This window comes from Leopardus geoffroyi, chromosome A2 (assembly GCF_018350155.1).
Source record: "Leopardus geoffroyi isolate Oge1 chromosome A2, O.geoffroyi_Oge1_pat1.0, whole genome shotgun sequence".
In the NCBI taxonomy this organism is placed as follows: Eukaryota; Metazoa; Chordata; class Mammalia; order Carnivora; family Felidae; genus Leopardus; species Leopardus geoffroyi.
In genome coordinates, this window is record NC_059331.1 from 83,314,619 (window position 1) to 83,339,122 (window position 24,504).

At 35.4% G+C, this 24,504-nt stretch overlaps 1 protein-coding gene across 10 annotated transcripts in view; it reads right to left on the minus strand.

Annotated features, from left to right (window-relative positions):
• MAGI2 (membrane associated guanylate kinase, WW and PDZ domain containing 2) overlaps positions 1-24,504 on the minus strand; it is a 1,332,179-nt gene that overhangs the window by 480,727 nt on the left and 826,948 nt on the right. For all 10 annotated transcript variants that reach the window (XM_045494592.1, XM_045494594.1, XM_045494593.1 and 7 more), the window contains exon 4: positions 9,186-9,398. In XM_045494592.1, coding sequence (XP_045350548.1) covers positions 9,186-9,398 — 213 coding nt within the window. The remainder of the gene's footprint in view (positions 1-9,185; positions 9,399-24,504) is intronic.

The window sequence follows — 24,504 nt, forward strand, 5'->3', positions numbered from 1 at the left end:
CATGTAGTGGCCACCTGTGTTCTATGTAGCCAGTAGATTAAAAGAAATCAAGATTATAACTTCTTGATCACAGAGTGCTCTTACCAATTTTCCTAAACCTTCTAAAATAAAAAGAAGGATTATACTATGGGTGCTAAAATGTTTGCATTTTAAATGATTAATGAATTTTTGCTCATCATTTAAAAAACTAATTACTTTTTTGATGTAGTAAAATATGCACATGGACAAAATCCAAAAGTACAAAGGGAAAACACAACGCAAAGTAGGCTTCTCTCCTGTTTATACTCCCTGTGCTGTAGCTAGCCAGTTAGCAAAGAAGATTACTTTTCTGCTTTTTCAGAGATATTTCTATATACACTGATTACTGACTTGCAGTGTTTCTTTTTAACTTCTTAGTTCTCCTAAAGTGTTTTTAAATTCTAAAAAAATGCATTATATAAATTCTTTTTAAAAGTTTTTATTTAAATTTCAGCTAGTTAACATACAGTGCAATATTAGTTTCAAGTGTACAATGTAACGATTCATCCCTTCCATACAACACCTGGTGCTCATCACAGGTGCACTCCTTAATCCTCATCATCTCTTTAACTCATTTCCCCACTCTCCTCCCCTCTAGTCACCATCATTTTACTCTCTGTCGTTAAAAATCTGTTTCTTGGTTTGCCTCTCTTTTTCCCATCTTTTGCTTGTTTGTTTGTTTTGTTTCTTAAATTCCACACGGGAGTGAAATCATATGGTATTTGTCTTTCTCTGACTTATTTGGCTTAGCATAACACTCTCTAGCTCCATCCATGTGGTTGCAAATGGCAAATTTCATTTTTTTATGGTTGAGTAATATTCCATTGTATATATATACACCTCTTCTTTATCCATTCATCAGTTGAGGAACCCTTGGGCTGTTTCCATAATCTGGCTACTGTAAATAGTGCTGCAGTAGATATAGGGTGAACATATTTGTTTGAATGAGTATTTCTTTGAATGAGTATTGTTTTATCCTTTGGGTAAATACTTAGTAGTGCAATTGCTGGATCATAGGACAGATATATTTTTAACTTTTTGAGGAACCTCTTTACTGTTTTCTACAGTGGCTGCAAGAGTTTTCATTCCTAACAACAGTGTATGTAAGTTCTTTTCATATAAGATATGTGAAAAAGATGAGGTGAATGAGAAGAGATGGCCCTTAAACACGGTGGTAATTTATATATAATATATTTATGTAAAATTATATGTATATAAAAATAAACTTAGAATAAAATATTAGAATTAGGGAAAGTTAGGGTAATGATTAACTGAGCTTATGACCAATTGAGGAAAGAGAAATTCCCAGTCCTGTCAAGAAATGACCTTTTTTCTGTAAAATTTGTAACCAAATTGCATTTCACCTATTCAGGAAGATAGGCAGGGAAATGTGAATTACTAAGAAAACATGTTCAATACCCCAAAATTATTTTTCATCTATATCTAAAACCCTCAGTTGGTTATAGTTTCTTTGAAGCACTATAAGAACAATATGTGAAATTAAGAAAACAGAAAAGTCAAGGTCTAACCACAAGCAGAAGATGACAAAGAAAAAAAAATCCAAGATTTAAAAAACAAAATTGTAAAGATTTACTAGAAAGATTAGTAGAGGGAATTATTTCCCATTAATAAGGGAGAAGAGCTGCCTTAATAAGTGTATCTTCTTTCTGCAATATTTCATTTTTAACATTTTAGTAAAAGTAGACTAGAATAATGGCAATTAAATGAATCCCCACAGCTTTGAAACTGTATATGTCATTTGATTTTAATAAATGTAATGAATTTGGAAGATGTTTATTATATAGAACCAAGTCCCACAAGCCCTCAACTAACTTTGGGTGAGAGAAACTGATATAAGTATTGAAAATATTCAAAGACCAAAGCAAGATACAAATGAAATATAGGATATAAATGTGCAGAATCTTTTAGATCTTGCTTTCAAAATTCTGAAAATATTCCACGAGACTAGTACTATGTAAAACATAATAGCCCCTTGTGAAGTTTTAGGAACATCAAAAGGTCTGAAAGAGAAAAAGAAGAAGGCTTTATTTCATTTTGATCTTGATAATTCAAGTGCTATTCTTTGGGGCCAAATTGAAGTCAAGGTATTATTCGATGAGAGCAAGAAGTCAATTAGGAGGGAAAATATGAGGCTGCTATTCCCAGCAATGAAGCTATGTAGAAGGAATGAGTGCACACAGAGACCTTCCCTCTTCAGGAACAAAGTCCAGGCCTCACCCAGAAATAACTAGAGCACTCTTTGTCTGGCAATAAAGGAGCTGAGATTTCACACTGAAATTATCGTCACTGCTTATGAGGAGAAACAGGAGACAAGAAAATGGAACACAGAGCGAAAATCAGACCTAGAGAGAATAGATGGCTATGATTAGAAATACGATTAAGCTTTAAGGATGCCTGGAGCACAGGAAGCCACTTAAATATTGCATCCTGTCCTCAGGCTTCTGCAAGTGCTATACAAACCTGAGAGTTACCCTGGTTGTTCTTGCTCTGCACTCCTTGTTCGTCTATCAAATCTCTCTCTCCTACACATCACATCCTACACAGCTCAGAGAAGTAGAAAAATGCTCTCCACAAAGGTTGAGTGCGAGATCCCTAAAATGCTGAATCAGTTTGAGGGCACGAAGAGGTTCAAATAATGCATCGTTTTTAGTTTAATAGCAAAGTGAGCTGGCCTTGACTTGAAGTGACATTCCTGAAACTACTCATGATTTCAATTTTCCCCCAGTGCTGTAGATAAAATTACTACTGTAGTTCATAACCATGAGCTCTAAAGTGATTATCTTATTACTTTATAATCACACTCAGAGCATTTTACAATTAGGGCAGTTTTAACTTTCAAATAATCCTTTTAAGAAAAGATGCTCCCCATTTGTAAAGGGAATATCTAATTTTAGAAGGTTGATTTAAAATAGACCCAGAAATTTGCCCCTCCAATGGAAAGATAAACCCTACTACTGTGTTTGGGAACAAGATCATAAAATTAAGCCTCCTCAGAGTGAAAAAGAAAAAAAAAAAGATAAAGATCTGAGTGGATACACACATCACAGTCTCTGTGAACCCACACAAAAATAAGCAGGGGATAGGCGGCGTTGGGGTGGTTTCAGAGTGGGCTATTATTCACAGGAAAACAGCGAGATTCACTACGGAGGACATAATTCTTTTGACAGTGACAGGACCTCATTCACAAAACCAGGACTGATGGTGCAGGCACAGTCAGCGTGCCAAGCGGCACAGGACCTGGATGCGGGTCCCTAATGGTGAACTGAGATCATTGCTGAGGACACTCGGTGATCACATAAGGGACACTCTGTTTGCTCTCTGGGAGATGCAGTTCATTTGCACTAATTGCGGGCTTGGGGGCCTGGAGAAGGCGGCTCTGTGTACACATACTGTATTCCCTTTGTTGGTGAAGGTAGCTCTCACGGGCCCTGTTCCTCCTGGCATTGTGTGTGTATGTGTGTATTAACAGAGAGATTTAGCTGCCTTTAAAATATATGTGCATTTCTAATTCTTTGCACTAGACTTACTAATAGCTGGTGAGGGGAAGCTACAATATAATGGTGAATTACTTTCCGGAAAAGTTTAGCATATAATTCATGAAATAAAAGAAATCCAAGAAAGCTTAACCCAATTACTATGGTTTATAGGATTTTCTTTTCTTCAGAAAAGTTCAATCTTAGACGAAACTATGTACTTTTTATCCACCTATTTTATTTTATTTTACTTTAATTCCAGTACAGTTAACATACAGTGTTATATCAATTTTGGGTGTAAAATATAATGATTCAACATCCACCTATCTATTTTTGGTATTTTCACAGAGAAAATGAAAAATTCTTATATCTAAGAATATACATTTAAAATATACTTCTACATAATTTTCTTTAGTTATCAAATAACTTTTGAGGGAATGGAAGATCAAGAATGTCCTATCATTTGGGGCACCTGGCCGGTTAAGCAACCGCCTCAGGCGGTTAAGCAGCCAACTTATGGTTTCAGCTCAGGTCACCATCTACCAGTTTGTTTGATGGAGCCTTGAGTGGGGCTCTGTGCTGACAGCACGGAACCTGCCTGGGATTCTCTCTCTACCTCTCTCTCTGCCCCTCCGCGACTCATGCTTTCTCTCTCTCTCTCTCTCAAAAATAAATTAAAAAAAAAAAGAATGTCAAATCTTTCAAACTTAGAAGGAACACATGTTGAAGACTCTCAGCAGTGTAAAATGAGCATGAAATAAAGCCAATCATGTTGATGCAGTAAAGCTTTGACATTCTCTTAGAGGTTTGGTTGACTAAAGAATAAAGATTTACGAGATCTTGAGATATTTAAAGATATATACTAATCACTGACACAGCTAAACAAAAAGTAAAATTGTCCTCGTCCTGGCAGTGCTTATAATGTATGTGGGGATGCCAGACATACACATTATGAAAAGTGACCTATAAATACCAGGCTAATCAGTAGCTTCCAAATGAGTGAAGGCTGTAAATAGTACTTCGATAATTCAGAGAGAGACAGACTCAATTTTTCATCCTGGGAGTCAACAAGTGATTTCTTAGGAATATCAAAAATTTTAGTATATTTTGACCAAAAGAATAGGAGGTTACAATGTGGAGAAGGCCTTCTCAAACACGTGGATGTGTTTTAGGAGTGTGGGATGTGGATCAGAGAAGAGGTAGAGGAGGAGTAGGGACCAAAGCTAACAGAGATGTTTCAGTAAAATGTGGATTGTCCAGGGAGTCTGGGGCAGTAGAAACGGAAGCTCATCCAAGTTTTGGGAAGGATAGTTACGTGATCAAGTGCTGGTTCAAGAATCTTTCATTGATGGAGGAATAATAGGCAATCTGATAGGGATGGAGCCTGGAGGAATGTAGATCAGTTAGGGGACTGTGGTCCACAAATGAGGTGACACAGCAGTAATCTAGGATGGTGATACTTGGAAACAAGAGATTAAAACTACAGGTCCAGGATCTTTTATACCCAATAATATAGAACAAGCCTGGGGGAAAGAAGCATCAAAAAACCCAGAGCTATCTGGGTGAAAAGAAGAATTTGAAAAATCAAGCAAAGGCCTTTCTGAGTTGATCAGCTTGTCTCTTTTATGGGAGAAGAATTTAGGTAGAATGTTGTATTTAAGTTGCCATAGAAATTCCTAGCATGGGGAGTCCAGGGGGCAATAGTTAGAACTACAGCTCTGGAACACACCAGAAAAGTGAAGGCTGCAGGTAAATCTACAGTATTTGAAGCCATGCAGCTGGATGTCAACTCTAACATGATAAAGATGTCTAAATATAGATGAGGTTAATGTCAAGAAAGGTTTCCTGGGGATATGAATTTTAAATATCAGTTTAAAGACAGATTCTCTAAGATGATGTAAAGATATATCATCCTTGCAAGCATTAGATCTAACACCACAGCCACAAATTCAATAAAGGACAAATATAACAGAATACAATGTAATGAAATACACTGAGCTGAAAGACTGTGAGTCGACTTGATGGAGGTCAGGAGTCATTTTGTCCTCAGCATGGTTAACAGCCCAGAGAAATGTGGTTGGAGAGAGGATGAGTTCAGGTGTTCCTGGGTCCAGATCTCAACTCTGTTACTAAATTAACTGTTACCTTAGTTAAGCACCTTTTAGCCAAATTTCAGCATATTCTTCGTTAAGCATGCTATGATTATGAGATAAGAGATAAAATACGTACACTATGTCTAGCCCATGTCATGAATTCATTAAAGGAGGGTTGCCACTATTTACTTTATTTCATTTTTATTTTTGTAACTTTTAGTAGTAACATGCATAGAACTACATTTCTAAGGATAGAACTATATTGATTCCTACCACCAAACTGACATATGTCAGAAGAGAAACATTTCTGATCTGAGACACTGAAAGATCATTCTATGGCTTTTCTAGGTGATATGGGCTACATCCATCTGTTTGATGTAATTTTGAGCAAAACGGGAACCTAGCATAAGGTAGTTCACATAAAATATATGAATATTTATTGATAATGTTAGTAGAGCTCGATGTAGAAATTATATATTTAAAGGTGGTCACCAACTTTACATGAATATGGTCTGAAAATACAAGGAATATATCATTCGAAGTAGAAGTTCAAAGGAGAAAAAAGTGAAGAAAATGAGTAACAGAAGTAAATTGAGGACTCCTCTAAAATCTATTATTATTTACATAGAGAAAATAATTCATTTTGGTAAAGTGTATAAGGATTTAAAATTGGTAGGTTTTATGTTTAAATACATACGGAATATTATAAGAAATAGGATTTTTCTTTATATCCACAGAGCTGAATAACCCCAGTTGTAGATGACTTCAAGAAATGAAAGAAATTAGAAACTTTTGGTAGGTAGAAACTCAGAATGCCACTTTTAAAGAGGTACAAGTAAAATAGTGGTCATGTGTCTACACATTGCTGAGTAACATATTTATGCCTCTATTTGGTGCTATAAGATTGAAGATAGCATAGCTGCTAAGATCATGGGTTCTTTATATACATATATATATATATATATATATATATATATATATATATATAATTTATATTTGTATATAAATATATCTTATATTTATATATATTTCCTATATATAAACTCCAGTTACTGGGCAAATTACTTAACTGTAGTGTACCTCGGTGTCTTAATTTGTAAAATAGTACCCAATCTGTAAAATCTATTAGGACAATTAAATGAACTAGTACATAGAATGAGGTTAGGGAGTTCCCAGCACATGGCAAGCATCCAAAAGAAGTTAAATTTTACATTACTTATTATCAGTATTTTTTGTAATGGAACAGAATTGCCTCAGTAAGCTTTTCTTATGCTCCAAATGTGCCTCATCAATGACACTATTTATGCTCTGAATTGACATCTGATATTAATTAGTATTATAAGCTCTTACTCGAAATAGGGCAGTGTTAACTAAACTTTAAGCAACAATTTTCTCGGTATTGTTGAAGTTCTTTATATCTGGTGAATGTGTATGAAAAGAAAACAAAGGCAGGATAAAAAGCCTGTGCTGGAAAAAATGTGATGAGGTTCAAAAGGTGAAAAGCTGCACATACGTATATGAGAGGGAGGCAAAGTGAATCCTAAAATTTCTATTGGAGAAACATAAAAGAAAACAAGGTTTTCTAATAAGGGATGACAGAGCAATTCTCTGGTTTGGGGCTGTTTCCTCCATCTTTGAACACTGGGCAAAGAGCTGCCTAATTTATATGTCTCTTCTCCCATAATGGGAAAGAAAAAGACAGTATAAGAGCCACTTGCTCAGCCAGGCTTACAGAACCACTGTAAGCATCTGTAAACATCTGTGACATCTACTGACTCTCCAGAAATCCTCGAGTTGGCCTGGGCAATTTTTTCCTATTGTCCTCAGGCTAAGAGGTCCAAGGACAGACCAGTTAGAACTGGTTAAGAAGAGTTCAAACTAACCCATTTTCTTTGTGTCTTTAAACACTGACTAGCCAGAAAAACAAAACAAAACAAAACAAAACAAAAAACAATTCCTCATGTTTAGGGTATAAATGGAAGGGAATGGTGCTTTCTAGATTCACTATGACCCTCAATTAATTTCTAGTTTACAAATCTGTGGGTCAAGAATGCTTCATTTGATTTACCCTATACAGAGTAGAAATGATTTAGAAACAAATGATTCAGGCCCAACCAAGGACAAATATTTTATATTTTTAGCTATCAGGTGTTAACCATTAAGAAACTGTAATTGCACTTTGATCCCCAATTTCTGCTTCTTTTGTGATTATTGCTTCCACTTGGCTAAATCATTTTGTTTCTCATATCAAATATCAACTAAGGAAACTATGTACTATTAATTTAAATCGATTACATAATGAGAAGTAAATATTTTGACAAAGATATTTCAGAATTAAAAAAGAAAAAATCTAATTGCTTGAAAATTATCTGATCATTTCATAGTAAAAAGGTTACATTATGTATCAATAGTGATTTTTAGCATTTGTATCCAGAAATCAGTTATTGGTAGGATCAGAGCATGTTTTTCACCATTATATTAATGGAGGAGGTTGTTCTCCTCTGAGTAACCAAGATGAAACCACTTTTTATGGTTTTACGCCTTGATTAGCACAGATTAGATTTTGGTTTCCTTATGTTCAAGAAAGAACATTTTTACAGGTATTATGAACAAGGAAGGTAAAAAACAAGCTTATGAAACTTTGATAAAAATAATTGAGCATGGAAATTCAAATACAATGTCACTATAGAAACACTACAGTGATAATTAAAAATACAGACATCAAAGTACCTTAGTCGTACGTCATATATTATGAATAATATGTATGCAAGGTGCACGGGTTAACATTTTTTCAAGAGCTTTAACAGAGCTCTTAGATTTTCAATGCCTACTCATGTGCTGTTATTAAAAAATAAATAACTAAGCTTAGAGGCTACAAGAATGCCATACTTTTGGTAACATTTAATTATGAATAATGTAATGAAAAAAATTCATTTTTAGAAATAAACTATTTAGCACTCTATTAGTAATAAGCACAAGAAAATAGCAAAGCCATACCTTGCACAAACACACTTTATATCTGCCTGACATTCTTTATATATATGATATGATAGATCATATATGAAAGAGATAACAAGTTTTCCTTGTTCAAGGGCAGGTGTCTTCACAAAGTCAATGTATAAAGATGCTTTCTCCACATTGTCAGATTAGATAGTAAGGGTAGAGGGAAAACTGTATGGACACACTATAGCTGTGGTCATTTTGAGGACTGTATTCATTGAAGTTGTTAACTACATCATATGACACAACCTCACACAGTTTACAGAACTGTGAGTATAGCAAGATTTCTAAGGATAGATTTTTATTTAACATTAGTTAACAAAGAAAGACCCCAGAACTTTCCACAATCATATTCATGACTTGTAACATTTTCTAAGGTGTAGAAACCATTCATGATATTGCCATTAATACTGTGTAAGTGAAACAAAGACTGAGGAACTTGAATGAATTGCTTGATAAGTCAAAATTAAAACAATAAAATGGATACAAGAATTATGTCCTTTCCATTTGATACCATAATCTTCTCTCTGAAGATAACTATAATCATAGGTATACATGTACATACATATAAATGACTAACCTGGTGTTACTACTCCATTTCCATTAACCACAGGCCTCTCTTCCTCTTCCTCCTCAGGAGGCTCTATACTTGCTTTCTCCATGTTGCTCACTGATTTATTCCTCTTCCGTTTTCCTTCAGCACTTGGAGTGGCTCCCGGAAGTATCTGGTCTGTCACATTTAATAATAATGGTGCTGGTTCTGCTGGAGGCTTCGGCGTGCCGTAGTAATTGTCTGCAAATGATACCAAAACATGGATTTAAATATTCTCCTACTGTATGCATAATTCATAAAGATTGGAAATTATATTGATAAATATGCATCCTGTTTCTTACATACATATGTATTTTACATGCATATGATTTTTTTATACTTTCGCATTTTTATATATACCTTTATTTATTGCTTCTATTGAATTGGGCTTTAATGCTTAAATAAGGGTACAGATTTATCTTCATTCTCACCTTTTGCCAAACCAAAATATAGTCATATGTATTCGTCTCATATGGCTCATAGCAATTTCTAAATTATTTTTAAAATTTGATAACCTTTTTTAAAATAATGTCTGAATAAGGGTGCAGGTGACTTTTTTTTAAGCAAATCTCACAACATTCTGGAAAGCAAAGCACATTGTGCTTTTCTCCAACTTTCAGAGGGCTCTGGCTGTTGTCCTTGATGCATACGGCAGCCTGCCCAGAGTGGTATCTCCATGCCAGTTTAATGGTTCACATGGCTGCTGACAGTGGGCCTGCTGCCCTAATCATTCTTCAGATTACTACAGATCTTTTTCCCATAGCTCCATGATTGGAGTGATGGAATATTTGTTTCTCCCATCAGTCTGTCAGACTTCTCAAAGAAGGAGACTAATTGTTATTTCTCTCTGTAATAACAGCCTGACACATAGTAGGCATAGAATAAATATTTACTAAGTGAGTACCTTTATATATTTAAGGCAAATTATTTATAGTCTAAAATTTTGATTGGTAAAGAACATAATGGTGTTTTATAAAACCAGTGTTATACTTTTAGCATCATCTTCGAAACCTGCATTGGTGTTTTCAGTTAATTGAATAATTTATGCACATATTTGCTACTCATTCATTAAAATCTTTATTTAGTACTGACTCTGCACCCAAACACTCCAATATATGTTTGAGAGAAAACGATGAATATAAAACAATCCTTGTCTCCCAGATGCTCAACAGTGTAGTGTGGAAGATAGGTGCATTTGACATCAAGCAGATAAGTATTATAATAGGAAATAGGACTAAGTACTGCAACCAAGGAGGTACAGAGGAAGAAGCACATCTCACTATCTGCAGAGGCCACTGAAGGCAACTGGGAAAACAGTGTTTTGCAAAAGAAACAAACTTTAAGTAGAAGTCATGGGTTCTAGACTTGGCTTTTCTACATAACTACAATTCAAGGAAGTTACTTAACCTCACTAAAGCTCAATTTCTTCATCTATACATTGGAAATAGCATACTTGTTATACCTAAATTCTGGGTTGCAGATAACCAAAAACCAATTCTAGTTAGACTGAACATGACAGGGATGTGCTGAGAAGATATGGGATGATTAGTTGAAGGAAGAGGCTGAAAAATCTTGGGAAAAATGAGCAAAAGCAAAGGAATTCCGTCAAAACACCAAAGTTGCCTCTGCTGGTCCCCAACTCTGAAAGCCCACAGCTCCATTGCCATGGGCACTGCCCTTGGCTGCCACTCCCTCAGCTAGAATGAATCCCAACCTCTGCTCAGGAGCTCTGATTCGCTCATTTCCAGGAAAACTCTCAGGCTGGGTTGTCTCATTGGCTAAGCCTCAGCCAGAGGGTGAGCTGACAGATTAGGGCAGGAGAATGGCTGTTCTCCTTTGATTTGGGGAGAGGGAGCTGGAGTCCCACCTTCCACCCATCTCATCGCAGGGCCCTCTCCAGGAAGGAATGGTCTTGGAGTGCTGGGTCAGCAGGAATGACCAATGTCTACTACACTTGCCCTCATCACTGGGTTGCTGCGAAGAAGAAGGATGTATGAAGAAGTGCTTCATAGGCTGTAAAATCGCAATAGTCTTAATGGCAGTGTAAACGTCCTGCTGGCACTAAGTGAATATTCCAAAGGCTAGCTGGAACACTAATGCTGTTGCTCATTTTCATGGATATTCACAGTTGTAAGAGAAATTCAAGGGGAAAAAACATCATCATGTAAAGTGGTTCTTATACATGTAAAACTTTTATACAGACGTCTGAAAAGTGGATGATAGACATTTTGCTAAAGGTTACTTTCTAATTTAATTTAGAGCATTTCAAATGAATCAGACCTTTGAATGTTCTTGCTGAATTCTGAGCAAACAAAAACTGCTAGTTACTTCTTAGCAGTCTATTAATTATTATTATATTTCAGCATCCCTAAGGGCTTGCACCATTCTCAGTACACTGCTATGCTTTCTATGGAATCTCAATACTTAACTGCTTATCTAATAAACATAAAGTGAAACTAATAAGTCACCCTACATGTCCCAATAAATAACATACTTTTAAGTAGTATTCTGAGAACTTTAATGCTTTCAAATATATACAGTATTAAGAAAAATGGATCACGTTTCAGTGTTATTTTTCTTCCAACTTGTCTCTTATGGTTTAAATCTCCCTGAGGTAGAAACATAACCTTTTATTAATTAGAAATAAATTCATTGCTCAGGCTAAAAATAAATATTAAATAACAGATTCTGTTGAATTTATATTGCTAAGTAATTACACCTTGGCATGTGATGTGATTATAAATTATACAGTAATATTCTATTTCTACAATTTGATTTATGAAAATAAGACTACAGATTAAATTTTAGATGTAAAACTGTATGAATCATTAGTTAAAATGTTAAGATTATCTTCATTAGCAATAATAATAACAATTTAGAAGAGGCACAGAAATAACCCATATAGTTACTACACTTGAGACATATAATTTACAGAGAATATGCTATTATACCAAATCCAATGCATAGAACAAGGCAACCAGAAATACCTAAACTAAGTTGAAGAATTAATCAGGTAGTCAGGTAGCTAAGTCATTGGAACTCTGATAGAAGTCTATAGAAATCCATATACTAAGGGAAAATTGTGCCTGTTAGGTAAAATATCAACATGTTTTCAGAAGAAAATAAAAACCAAAACTTTTTAAATACAATTTGGAAAGTGTCCCGTTAAGAATGAAATGCCTCTATGGTACAGTGCCAACGTTTAGAGAATCTAAAATCTCAAAATATAGTAACACTATGGTGTAATGTTTAATGGCACAGATCATGCAGAAATACACCTGTCTTTGAATCCTTGTGTCCCCTAAACTGGTTACTTCTTTACATCCTTAAATTTCTTTAGTTAAACCAGGAACATAGGGCTGTAAGATGACTATAGTCACAACAGCAACTACAATAACAATTATTAACATCACCACCACCACCACGTAATTTACTGAGCTGGATACTGTAATGGACATTTAACCTATGCACTGTTGGATCAAATGAGGACTAGAATACCTCTTACTCCATAGTGCTGTTTAAGGATTAATGATAACGAAGGAATGTATAATATGACTGGATCAGAACAGGTCTCCATATATGGTGGCTACTTTGGTTATTTATCACAAAACAGTATGAAATCATTCTGTCTCTACACTTAAAAGAAAATGGGAGGCCCCAGAAATTAATATATTTACCAATATTATACATGAAGCCAGTGGAAAACCTGTATCTGTTTGTCTTAGGACCTCATCTCTTCAAAATACTACATTGCCTCTCAAGAGGGGGTGGGGGGAAAAGTGTGATGAAATTTGCATTTCTGCCCTGAACTGATAGCAAGAGAAATTCATTCAAACCCACAACCAATAGGCACAAATGTATCACTTTCAAAAGGGAAAGGTGATAATTGCTACTAAATAATAAAGCTGGAGCAGTTTAGGTGATTTTTTTTCTCTCCTTGCTTCCAAAAATGTGCATATGTGTGTATACACGTGTGCACGCATATGTGTGTTTTGGGGGGATGAGGTGGGATATTATAGGCTTTTCTAGTACGCTTTTTACTGAATACATCTTGTAAAGAATGACGTATTTATTAGCAGTTTCATGTAAATTTAATATAAAGTTGTATTTTTTAATTGAATATGATGACAAAATCAAATGATATGTAAAATTGCTCACTTAGTTCTATTATAATGACGATCATCTATACATTACATAGTCTTATTTTTAATCAATGCCTGGGGTAAAAAAGACAATTTTTTGAGGAATTTGATTTATTCCTCAGCTTTTTAAGTACTTAAAATAATGATTTTCCCCATAAAGTTATAGTTATAAAAGAGTGAAACAGGGTGGATGCACCTATTTATTGTTTTTTTTTTTGAGATTTTATTTTTTTATTTTTAATATAATTTATTGTCAAATTGGTTTCCATACAACACCCAGTGCTCATCCCAACAAGTGCCCTCCTCAATGCCTGTCACCCACTTTCCCCCTTCCCCACTCCCCATCAACCCTGAGTTTGTTCTCAGTATGTAAGAGTCTCTTATGATTTGACCCCCTCTCTCTCTCTGTACCTTTTTTTCCCCTTCCCCTCCCCCACGGTCTTCTGTTAAGTTTCTCAAGATCCACATATGAGTGAAAACATATGGTATTTGTCTTTCTCTGACTGACTTATTTCACTTAGCATAATGCCCTCCAATTCCATCCATGTTGCTGTAAATGGCCAGATTTCATTCTTTCTCATCACCAAGCAGTATTCCATTGTACATATAAACCACATCTTTTTTATCCATTCATCAGTTGATGGACCTTTAGGCTCTTTCCATAATTTGGCTATTGTTGAAAATGCTGCTATAAACATTGGGGTACATGTGTCCCTATGAATGCACCTATTTCTGATATAATAAACACAGAAAAGCTTTCTAGAAATCTGAATAAAAAGAATAGTCTATAAAATGTCAATAATTGCTTTTATAATGAAAAAATAAATAAATGCCCACTTACAATGGAAGCTTTACTAATTTCTTGTGAAGGAAGAGGGACTAAAACAGATTACATTACTATGAGCTAAACTTGCCTAGAGACTCCTTTGAAAATTACACACCTCATTAAAATTATTATTTAAGAAAGAGAGAGAGCATGACTGTGGGAGAGGGGCAGAACAAGAGAGAGAGAGAGAATACTAGGCAGGCTCCATGCTCAGCATGGAGCCCTATGCGGGGCTTGACTCCACAACTCTGGGATCATGACCCAAGCCAAAATCAAGAGTTGGATGTTCAACCTACTGAGCCATCCAAATGCCCCCATTACCCACTTTTATGCAGACCCATTCCAAAGTCTTCTAAAAGAGACAAAAATAGCTTTCTAAATAACTTTTCATGTAGTTCATTTGAAGACTATCATGGAATTATCTCTCTTCTTATTAGACCAAATAATCTTTTCAAAACATCTTAATCTTTTAAAAATGTTTTTGTCTTTTTTCTGACCTTTCCCAGGTGTTTGTTTATTTGTCTTTCCACACTGATTTTAATGGTGAAGCCAAGGAGTCAAAAGAAATAGGAGACTACTTCAATGAATTATAAACTATTCTCTTTTCTGTACCCTAGTCTTTATTGAAAGAGAATAGACACCAAAATAGTATTTTCTAAGATGTACCATATCCTTTATGCCTTTAAGTTCTGACACTATGATAAAAAGTAGGCATTATACTAAATGCCTACTATACTAATACTAATACTATACTATACTATACTATACTATACTATACTATACTAATACTAATACTAATACTAATACTAATACTAATACTAATACTATACTAATTTTATGTATGAGGAAATGTAATAGTCCAAACTGAAATACTTTGAAATACTTTTACTTATTTCCAACATGTTTTCCCTTTAAATAAGATCAATTTTCATGATGAAAACATGATGTGAAAATGCATGATGAAAACATGCATTTGGCTTTTTAAGTAGTATTTTCAGATGCTAACTCTGTTGTTTCAGCCCATTGGGTGTATAATGATAGCATGTGTAGAGTTTACATCAAATGGTCATAGTTCATTCTATATGGCACCCAAGTGGAGCTGGATTTTAGAAAGATAATATTCTTGTCTTCAAGATACCTCACAGATTAAAGTCTTGACCCTCATTTCCCCCCAATATTCTCAGTGCTTTTATTCCCATTTTGGTAACCAGAAAGAATCAATTTCAGATAATGGTTTAGTAGAGAAGAGATGACTGCCTATGGGTCTCTGGGGCATGTTCACAACACAGCCCATCACTGAGATCCCCAGAGAGCCTGAGAATCTGTCCTTGTGTTGGAAACAATGTGTGACAAAATTTAAGAGGTTGGGCATCTCATCATTTGTGTCTTACAGTTTTATAAATAGAACAAATAGTTTGATACTTGGCCTCCTTAATGGCACTTGCAAAATCTGACTCTTGATGTTAAACAGAAATAAGAAATTCAGAGTTCCAGATCTACTTGCAACTAATCATGTTAGAAAACCTGCAAGATCATAAGTAAACAATTATTTTTATCCACATCAGAGGTTTAGATTTTTATTAATAGAAACAAATCATAAAAGGATTCTAAATTCAAATTTTAAGATATGCTCAACTTACTACCCAAGGGATATTAATAAGTTAAAATTAGTATCAAAAACCATCATAACTTGTCAGCCATGGCAAGAATCACAGTCATATGGCTAGAGTTAGTATTTTAGAAATTATGTAAATACAAAACAAAGTTAGTAAATGCAATATAGACAATATTCTATTTTTCTAAAATTGCACTTCCTACCAGAAAACAAGACTCAAGAGTCTTGCTTTAGAATACTTTTTGCCAACCGGTTTTTGAAGCTATTTTTGTAAGCAGTTCTGATACTTAAATTTAGTCTCCCACAAAAAGGTATCATTTCCTCATCATGTCGTCTGTAGTTAGTTGCCTCGAACCAAGATGCAAAAACTCTGGCCCCAATAGATAATGTCTTATTCCCTTGTGGAGGAAAGTATTAATAAGCTCACATATGCCAGAGACATGACAACACCCAAAATAACATTTTGTCACTATACCTGCACTGAACAGTAATTGTTGGATTTTTTGAAAATTCAATGTTAAATGTGACTTTCAAAATGTGCATAGTGGTGGGGTGCTTGGGTGGCTCAGTCGGTTAGGCATTCGACTTCAGCCGAGGTCATGATCTTACAGTTTGTGAGTTCAAGCCCCACGTCGGGCTCTGTGCTGACAGCTCAGAGCCTGAAGCCTGCTTCAGATTCTGTGTCTCCCTCTATCTCTGCCCCTCTCCTGCTGCACTCTGTCTCTCTGTCTCCCCAAAATAAATAAATATTAAGAAAAATTCAAAATGTGCATAGTGGTGCAAACAATGTGAAAGTTTCTGTGTTTTCATATGCCAAATTGAATTGTTTTGCAACAAAGTTCACCTAAGAATTTCAGGTTTATTTTAAATTACATAAACATTGGTTTTTACATTACTATCCCTAATGACAAACACTGAATTTTTACTGTCTTCAATTGTCCATCAGTGCTTTTCAGAAATCATAAATCATGTCAATGATTTAATCTAACATTTTCTGAAATGTGTTTGCAAGTTTTCAATAGGTTCCTTCTGGTCATTCTGACCAAATTTTCATATATTCATGTTAGCTAGTGTGGACAGGCACAAGACAAATCTTTGCTAAATGTAGCTGTCCACAGACTGGGTAGGGTAGGTGGTTCACTTATTTAAAGGGAGTCAGTAACCCCTCTCTTTAGCGACTCCTCCCCTGAGGCATTATTCGAAAGAGTTCAGAACATTTCTCTCCTGTGCCAAATAGCATAAACAAACAGAAATTATTCAAGGAAATCGTTAAGAGAACAGAAGGAAGTTACACACAATTATTCAATATCAAATATACATCTATTTCCAAAGTAAAGCATTTGAACATTTATAATTCTAGCAACACCAAAAAATGCACAAGCCCTATTCACAAGCATATCATATTTAAAAAATATTAAATCCCTTAGAGCAGCACTGCCTAGTAAAAATGTAATGTGAGCCACAAATACAAGCTACACATGCAATTTAAATTTTTCTACTTATCCATGCTTCATTAAAAAAGGAAAAAAGAAAGATGAAAGTTATTGTAATAATATATTTTGCTTTGTCCAATATATCAAAAATATTATCATTTCAGTATATGATCAATATAAAGAGTTATGAATGTAATAATTTACTCTCTTTCTTACTACGTCTTCAAAACCCAGTGTATAATTTACACTTACAGCACCTCTTGCTTTGGACAAATCCCATTTCAAGTGCTGACTAGCCATATCTGAATGGTGGCTACTAGACTGGACAGCATAGCCTTAGACAATCCATTTTATCAAATAACATTTTAGGTTACCATATTATCACCTGAGTCATTTTTCTCATATGTCATAAAGTGAAAACTGAATAAACACCAAAAACATAATAACAATTTCAGGTGACATTGGGTCAATGATATTTCTCTTGTTCAATTGCTTTGCTACACATGCGGATGGAGTGCATGTAAAATACTATTAATCACCAAACAGATGTACATTTCCTAGCAGCTCTTTCACCCCGCTTCTCAATCATCAGTTTATCTTGTCCTACCTTGAAAAATCCACATTTGGCTTTATTACCAAGTTAAAGGTTAAAAGGAAAAAAGAATAAATGTTTCATGTGAATAATGTAAATGTGAACTTGCAGGAGGATCCTTCTTATGTTCAAATTCTCTTTACAATCAGTCTCAACTCATAAAGGAATTGTCAACTCATGGTAACGATGTAAAAATGGATACATTATTCATATTTGTTGTCCTCTCTCTTGTTATCTCTTTAGTAGCACACTCTCATTTTGAGGATCCATAGCTCTGTTTACCCAGTGCCTCACTTTGCTTTCATTTAGGCTCCTACTTTCATACCTCATGCTTATAAAAATTCCAATTTTCTTTTTCCTCTATACAGTAGATGTGTCCCATTTCCAGTTTCTCTTGGGTCTTGCTAAGTGACTGGGTTTTAACACTCTAATAGACTAATTTTAAAATATTATTTTTATTTTTATTTTTATTTTTATTTTTGAGAGAGAGAGTGAGAGAGAGAGGGAGCACATGAGCAGGGGAGGGGCAGAGACAAAGGGAGACTGAGGATTCTACACTTTCAGTGAAGAGTCCAGTGTGGGGCTTGAACCTACCAGCCATGAAATCATGGCTGAGCAAGCTGAAGTCAGATGTTTAGCTGACTGAGCCAGCCAGGTGCCCCCACTCTAATAAACTATTTTAAACTAAGATGCTGGTAACTAAAACTGCTTTACTACATCCCATATAATACTTACATTTTACCAGTATTTAAAACTCTAATCTAAAAGGTTAATCATGAAATTTGGGCTATAACTGGTCAATTCAGTGGTGGAACATATTTTCATAAGTGCCTTACATGCTATGAAACCACAAAAGAAGTATTTTCCAGGGGACCTGGGTGGCTCAGTCAGTTGAACGTCTGACTCTTGATTTCAGCTCAGGTCATGATCCCTCTGTGGTGGGATCCAGCTCTGTATATGGCTCTGTGCTGAACGTGGAGACTGCTTAGGATTCTCTCTCTCTCCCTCAGTCCCTCTCCTCCACTCACGTGAGCTCTCTCTCTTTCTCTCTCTCTCTCAAATTAAAAAAAAAATAAAAAATAAAGTAAGTGTTTTCCTGGGTAGTCAAGGCACTCAGTGTGGTAAAGGTGATGACCTTTGGAGAACCTAAGTAAAATCTCAAAGCAAAGATTTTTGGAAAACAACACTGAGGGGAAAAAATTATATTATATTTCCAGTTAGTGATAATTTAACATGTCTACCTTTTTGAGTGGAAACCATTTTCAATTGTGTTATTAATTGCAATTAATTGTTGAAGTTTCTAGAGTGTCTAGTGAGCTCAATGCTTAAGAGACAGTCCCTCCACGGCTTAGTAAATAAAAAAAGCAGAAGTAAAAATTTGATAAATTTTTAAATGGGCATCTGTACAAAGCTCAGTGGATGCCTGAGATAGACACCTTGATTAAATTTACTTTTTCAAAATTGAGCAAGAAAACTGAAACTTTCAAGGACAATATTATTTTTCTCACACAACATTTATGGCTTGTCATATAACTTCTTTCTCTCAATGGTGCTATTAACTGTGATACTATAAGATTACTAAGAAATTAAGAAACCTCCAAGACTTTCTTTTGTCACTGTCTTACAAATACAATACCTAGGGAAATTCTGATTAATTTTAATTTGATTGTTGGCTAATGACTAAAGAAATCAGCCAAATTTTCTAATCCTTGGTTGCTAATAAAAGTCAGAAAAACAGTATGAAAGAATTTTACTTCTGCTTGTAGAATTTGTCTGCTGGGTTTTTCCAAGGCTGGCAGAGAGGAAAGAAGTCTGCACACAGTAGAACACTGGGTTCTAACTGAGGTTCTACTACTAACGCCCTACAAAACCTTGGATTAGGCATTAAACTCTTCTGAACCTTAGTTTTCTCACTTGTGAAATGACAGAATTGGGTCATAGTTCTGAAGTACTCACCTCCAAAATTCTGCAATGAAAACTTTTAAAGGATCTAATGACACGTTACATTTCTTTGCCATTGTATCAGAAAGTCCTAAATTGAAAATAGAGAATGATAATAAAATGAAGCTAATAGTTTTAATTACTTGAGAGCCTGGACCCATTTGATTTCTTGACATAAATGTGGAGAACTGTCATTTTAGTCTCTTTTTATATTTCTTTGTGCATTCCCTTTTGGGAAGGTGGCTGTGGTTGCAGAGTATTTCTATTTTTGTTCCAAGCCTTTCATTTGCATCCATACCCATTTGGTGAATTAGATAGTTGCTAAGTACACGACCGCAGGATGTGAACTATGATTACTTTGTGGAAGGCCAAAGATGAAGCATTTCAACTTTGTATTTTAGTCCATGTAACGCTTTAAATTTTTCTGTCTTTTAAAAGAGTCAGCGTTTTTAATGTGGTCATCTTCTGTGAGACATTTACAAACATAAATCCTAAGTGTTACAGTATGGTTAAAGTTAGCAGATGTAATTTAGATATAAATAGAACAAATTTCTCAGCCAGGAGAACAATGAACAACCCAAAAGGCTAAAGAAAGTAAGAGTCTTTGGTATCTAACCATAAAGGCTTTGTACAATAACACAGATTTTTTTTTCCTCTAAATCGATATACACACAACCTATGAAAATCAACCTTATCGCAAAGAAAACTATCAGAACTACTGGTACTTTATATTCCAAATGCCAGAAACCAACCATCAATTCTTAAATATGTATGTTTTATTGAGGTACACCTCTTCCAGTCCTCAAACTTTTACATTATAATGTTGCCTATCACATCATCCTTCTCATTTTGTGGTAAATTATGAAAGTACCAGGAATAAGAATTTAGTGTAGAAAAGTTGTTGCATTAATGAACAAAAAAAAAAATAGAGGGAGAAATATAAGTCAAAAAAAGTTCAGAAAAGAAGTGGAAAGAAAGGAAGAAAAAGATGGAGTAAGAGGGAGAGGAAAAGGTAGAAAATGAGGTTGAAGAGGAGTAGATTTGGGAGGAGGAGGTGGAGGACTGTGATGTCACTTCCCATGAAGTTGTAGAGTTCTAAAATGATTCTTGAGATGACATTCTGGCCCAAAGTCATGCATATGTGGCCATCATTCATCACCTAATAGCTGCTAACATACTAAGCAACATTGTCCAATATGGTAGCCACTTGCTACATCTGGCCATTGTGAACTTGGAATGTGGCTGGTTAGCTTTGAGATGTGCTATAGTGTAAAATCCAATTTTGGATTTTACTTAATTTTGAAGACTGTCCAAAAAAAATAAGCAAACAAACATACCAGTAATCATTTTTATGTTAATTACATGTCAAAATGATAATGTTTACATTGCATAATGCTGCAATCCCTAGTCTAGTTCTAAAAAAAAAAAAAACAGGACTTAATAAATAGTCAATTACTAGTGGCAGATAATGACATCCATAACTAGTAAGAGTGGGTGAAGGTGAGGGTGAGAGCCAGGACAGTAATAGGCACTCGAAGGACAAGAGGCTCAATCAGGAAGAGGGTTCAAGGATCACCACAGGGTGAGATTTTTATCAGCTAACCAAGCCAATGAGAGCTGAGTGGTGGGCAGAGGGAGAGGTTATCATATATCCAATTGTTTCATCATTCATTCAGCAAATATTACTGAGACCCTTCTATGTGCTAGACATGGATTATCTCAAGGCACAATGGTGAACAAAACAAGCAAGTCCCCTTTGAAGCTTGCCTTCTATTGGGGAGACATTAATCAAATAACTAAGCAAACACAAAATTACAAACAAGGGCTATAAAGGTCAAGTAGTAGTATTTTTAAGAACTCTGAGAAGAGTTCAAATTAGGACAGTTAATTTGTGGAATTACGATTGAACACTCAGTCCCCTTTTTCCACCTAGGCCAAAATATTTCTGGATCAATAGAGATCTTTAGAAAATGTAAGCAGCTTTTCTAAACAAGAAGAAATAAAATTTCTCCATCATTCCCAAAACTTGTCCCAAGGACTTCTCTGAAGGTCAAATGGCTGAACTATACGGAAAGTGATTTACATGTGAATGCGTGTGTGTGTGTGTGTGTGTGTGTGTGTGTGTATGCACACGGGCATGTGTGTTTTGTCCCAAAATGAATCAAGTTGCTTAAAAAAGTTAATTGCAAAATTTCAGGTAAGTTAGCCAAAAAGTTCCCTCTTTCTCAATTTGACTCAGGACATAATTTATGTCGTAAAATACTTCTAATATTCCACAAATCAAAGGCTATGTGATTTGAAATTTAAAGCTTGTTTTTTGATGATGTGAAATGGATTGAAGATAGAGATGATGGCACGTTCAACATGATGACTGACCATCTCCCGCATTGGTACCGCAGAAATATGATCTTTGTTTCTAGACTGATTACCAGTGTGGACAGGTCATTCCTTCCTCCTGACTGCGAGGATGAAGGTGGAGTCAGCGAGAGGACATCTTTGCCCTGGCATTGAAGTCTATACTGAGATTGGAAAGGTAAGTAGAATCAAATAAAGGCTCAAGGGGTACAGGAACAAAGAGTATCCCAGGCTGAAGAAATAAATTTGCAAAACCTTGACTCTGGAGAACAGTTCTTACAACTAAAAGGGGAACAGTGTGGCTGGAGCCAACAACAGGGGGAGCCCTTCAGTCAGAGATCATATGGAGCCTAAAAAGCTCTGTTAAGGAACTGGATTGATTTTCAAAACGCAAAGGGAAGCACTGCAGGTTTTAACACACATTCAAATTTGTGTTTAAAATGGATTGCTAGGTCGCAGCAAGTAGAATGGACTAGAAGCAGCAAGAGGGATAGTCTTGAAGTTAATCAGGGATGTGTTGCAGGGGTTCAATGATGGTAATGGACACATGGGAGGTGATGGACATGGGGACAAGGAGACTCAGGTTTCAGAGAAAGAAAACAAAAAAACAGAATAATGTTTGGGCAGGAATTCATATTAGCCACCTGCTTGAAGGCTTGAAGCCTTTTCATGGTGACCTCCCCTCCTTTCTCTCTGAAATAAGAAATATTGGACAGAACTTCCAAATTTTCTCCCGATACTCAGGATTCCTTTCAGAGATGCTGTGAATTGGCATGACCAAAGTACAATATAAACTTTTTAAAACATTACAGAATCCTATACATCTTTATTTTCCTTTTTATAAGTCTTCATAGACATTCAGGCACTGATTGGTGTTCCTATCAGAGTTTGGTTATAACTCTTGTTAGAGCTGTTATGTTTATGGTAATTATTTATTTAATGTCTGCAGAGCACTAAATTTTGGCTTGTTAAAAGAAGCTATTTATCATTGAGCTTTGTTTTCCCAGCATCTACAATAGCACTGACACCTAGTCAATACTGAGTAAATGAATTTGTACACTGACAGAGCACCCACATTCTGTAAAGAAGATGCAACCCTTGTTCTTTCTTGATTTGGGATCTTGCAGGAACTGCAAATTCTCAGGCCCCACCCCCACACATCCTAATCTCTGGGCTTGGGTCACTGCAGCTCATTCTGATGCACTTTAACCACAGCTTTTCCTCAAAAACCACTGCATTTGCCTCAAGGGGAGATAGACCAATCAAATGAGGTTTATTTTGAAAGTCAAGCCAGCATAAGAAGGATTCAAGTAGCCTATTTTAGGATCTCTCATCATTCTTTTTTCCAAATAATCTTATAAAAAGCTTCAGGATAATGTACATGTTTTTGGTGTTAAAATTCTGGGGAACCTGGCTGGCTCAGTTGAGACAGCATGCAACTCTTGATCTCAGGGTTGTGTGTTTGAGCCCCACATTGAGTATAGAGATTATTTAAAGAAATATAAAAATTCTAATATGCAAACCAGTCAATGTTAGGGGTCAGCAAATTCCTCTCTCTCTTGGTAAAGAGCAAGAGAGCAAATATTTTAGGGTTTTCAGGCATATGGTCTCTGTCATAACTAGTCAGTTTTGCTGTTGTAATGTGTAAGCAGTCACAGATAGCAAATAAATGAATGGGTGTGGCTGGGCTCCAATAAAACAGTATTCATGGATACGAAAATTAGAATTTTGTGTGATTTTCATGTGACACAAAATACTATGCTCCTTTTGATTTTTTTATGGTACCTAAAATATAGAAGTCATTCTTACCTTGTGGACAGTACAAAAATAGGCGTTAGAGTAGATTGGCCCACAGGACATGGATTGCCACCCTATGGTCTGTGTAATAATCAATTATTGGCATAATCTTCCAGGCCTACATTTCCACTCATTAAGTGATCATTTAATATGTGCCCAGCAAATAAGCAATACAGATAAAGTGCTTGTCTATGAGGAACTTAAGAGTCCAGAGGAGAAAAGATATTAAAATTAACCAAATAAAGAGATAAATAAAGGACATGACAGAGTGCTGTAAGAAACAGCCATAGAGAAATCTACTTCAAGCAGGGTAGTAACAAAGGTCTATCTGAGGAGGTATCTGTTTAAATTGAGACCAGAAGAATGAAAATTTCTTTATTTTGTGAAAAGCCAGGAAAAGAGAGTTAATAGGCCAAAAAATAGCAGGTCACTAGGACAGGAAGGGATTACTGCATGTCTGGATTGGTAAATTAACACTGAGTTAACATCTTGGAAATAACAGATAAGGAAGAGAAGCATAGGATTCAACTGGAAACACAAGCAGGAAGCAAATCATACAGGACCTTGTTAGCTAAGTCAAAGGATTTGGGAAAAGTTTTCCCAAGG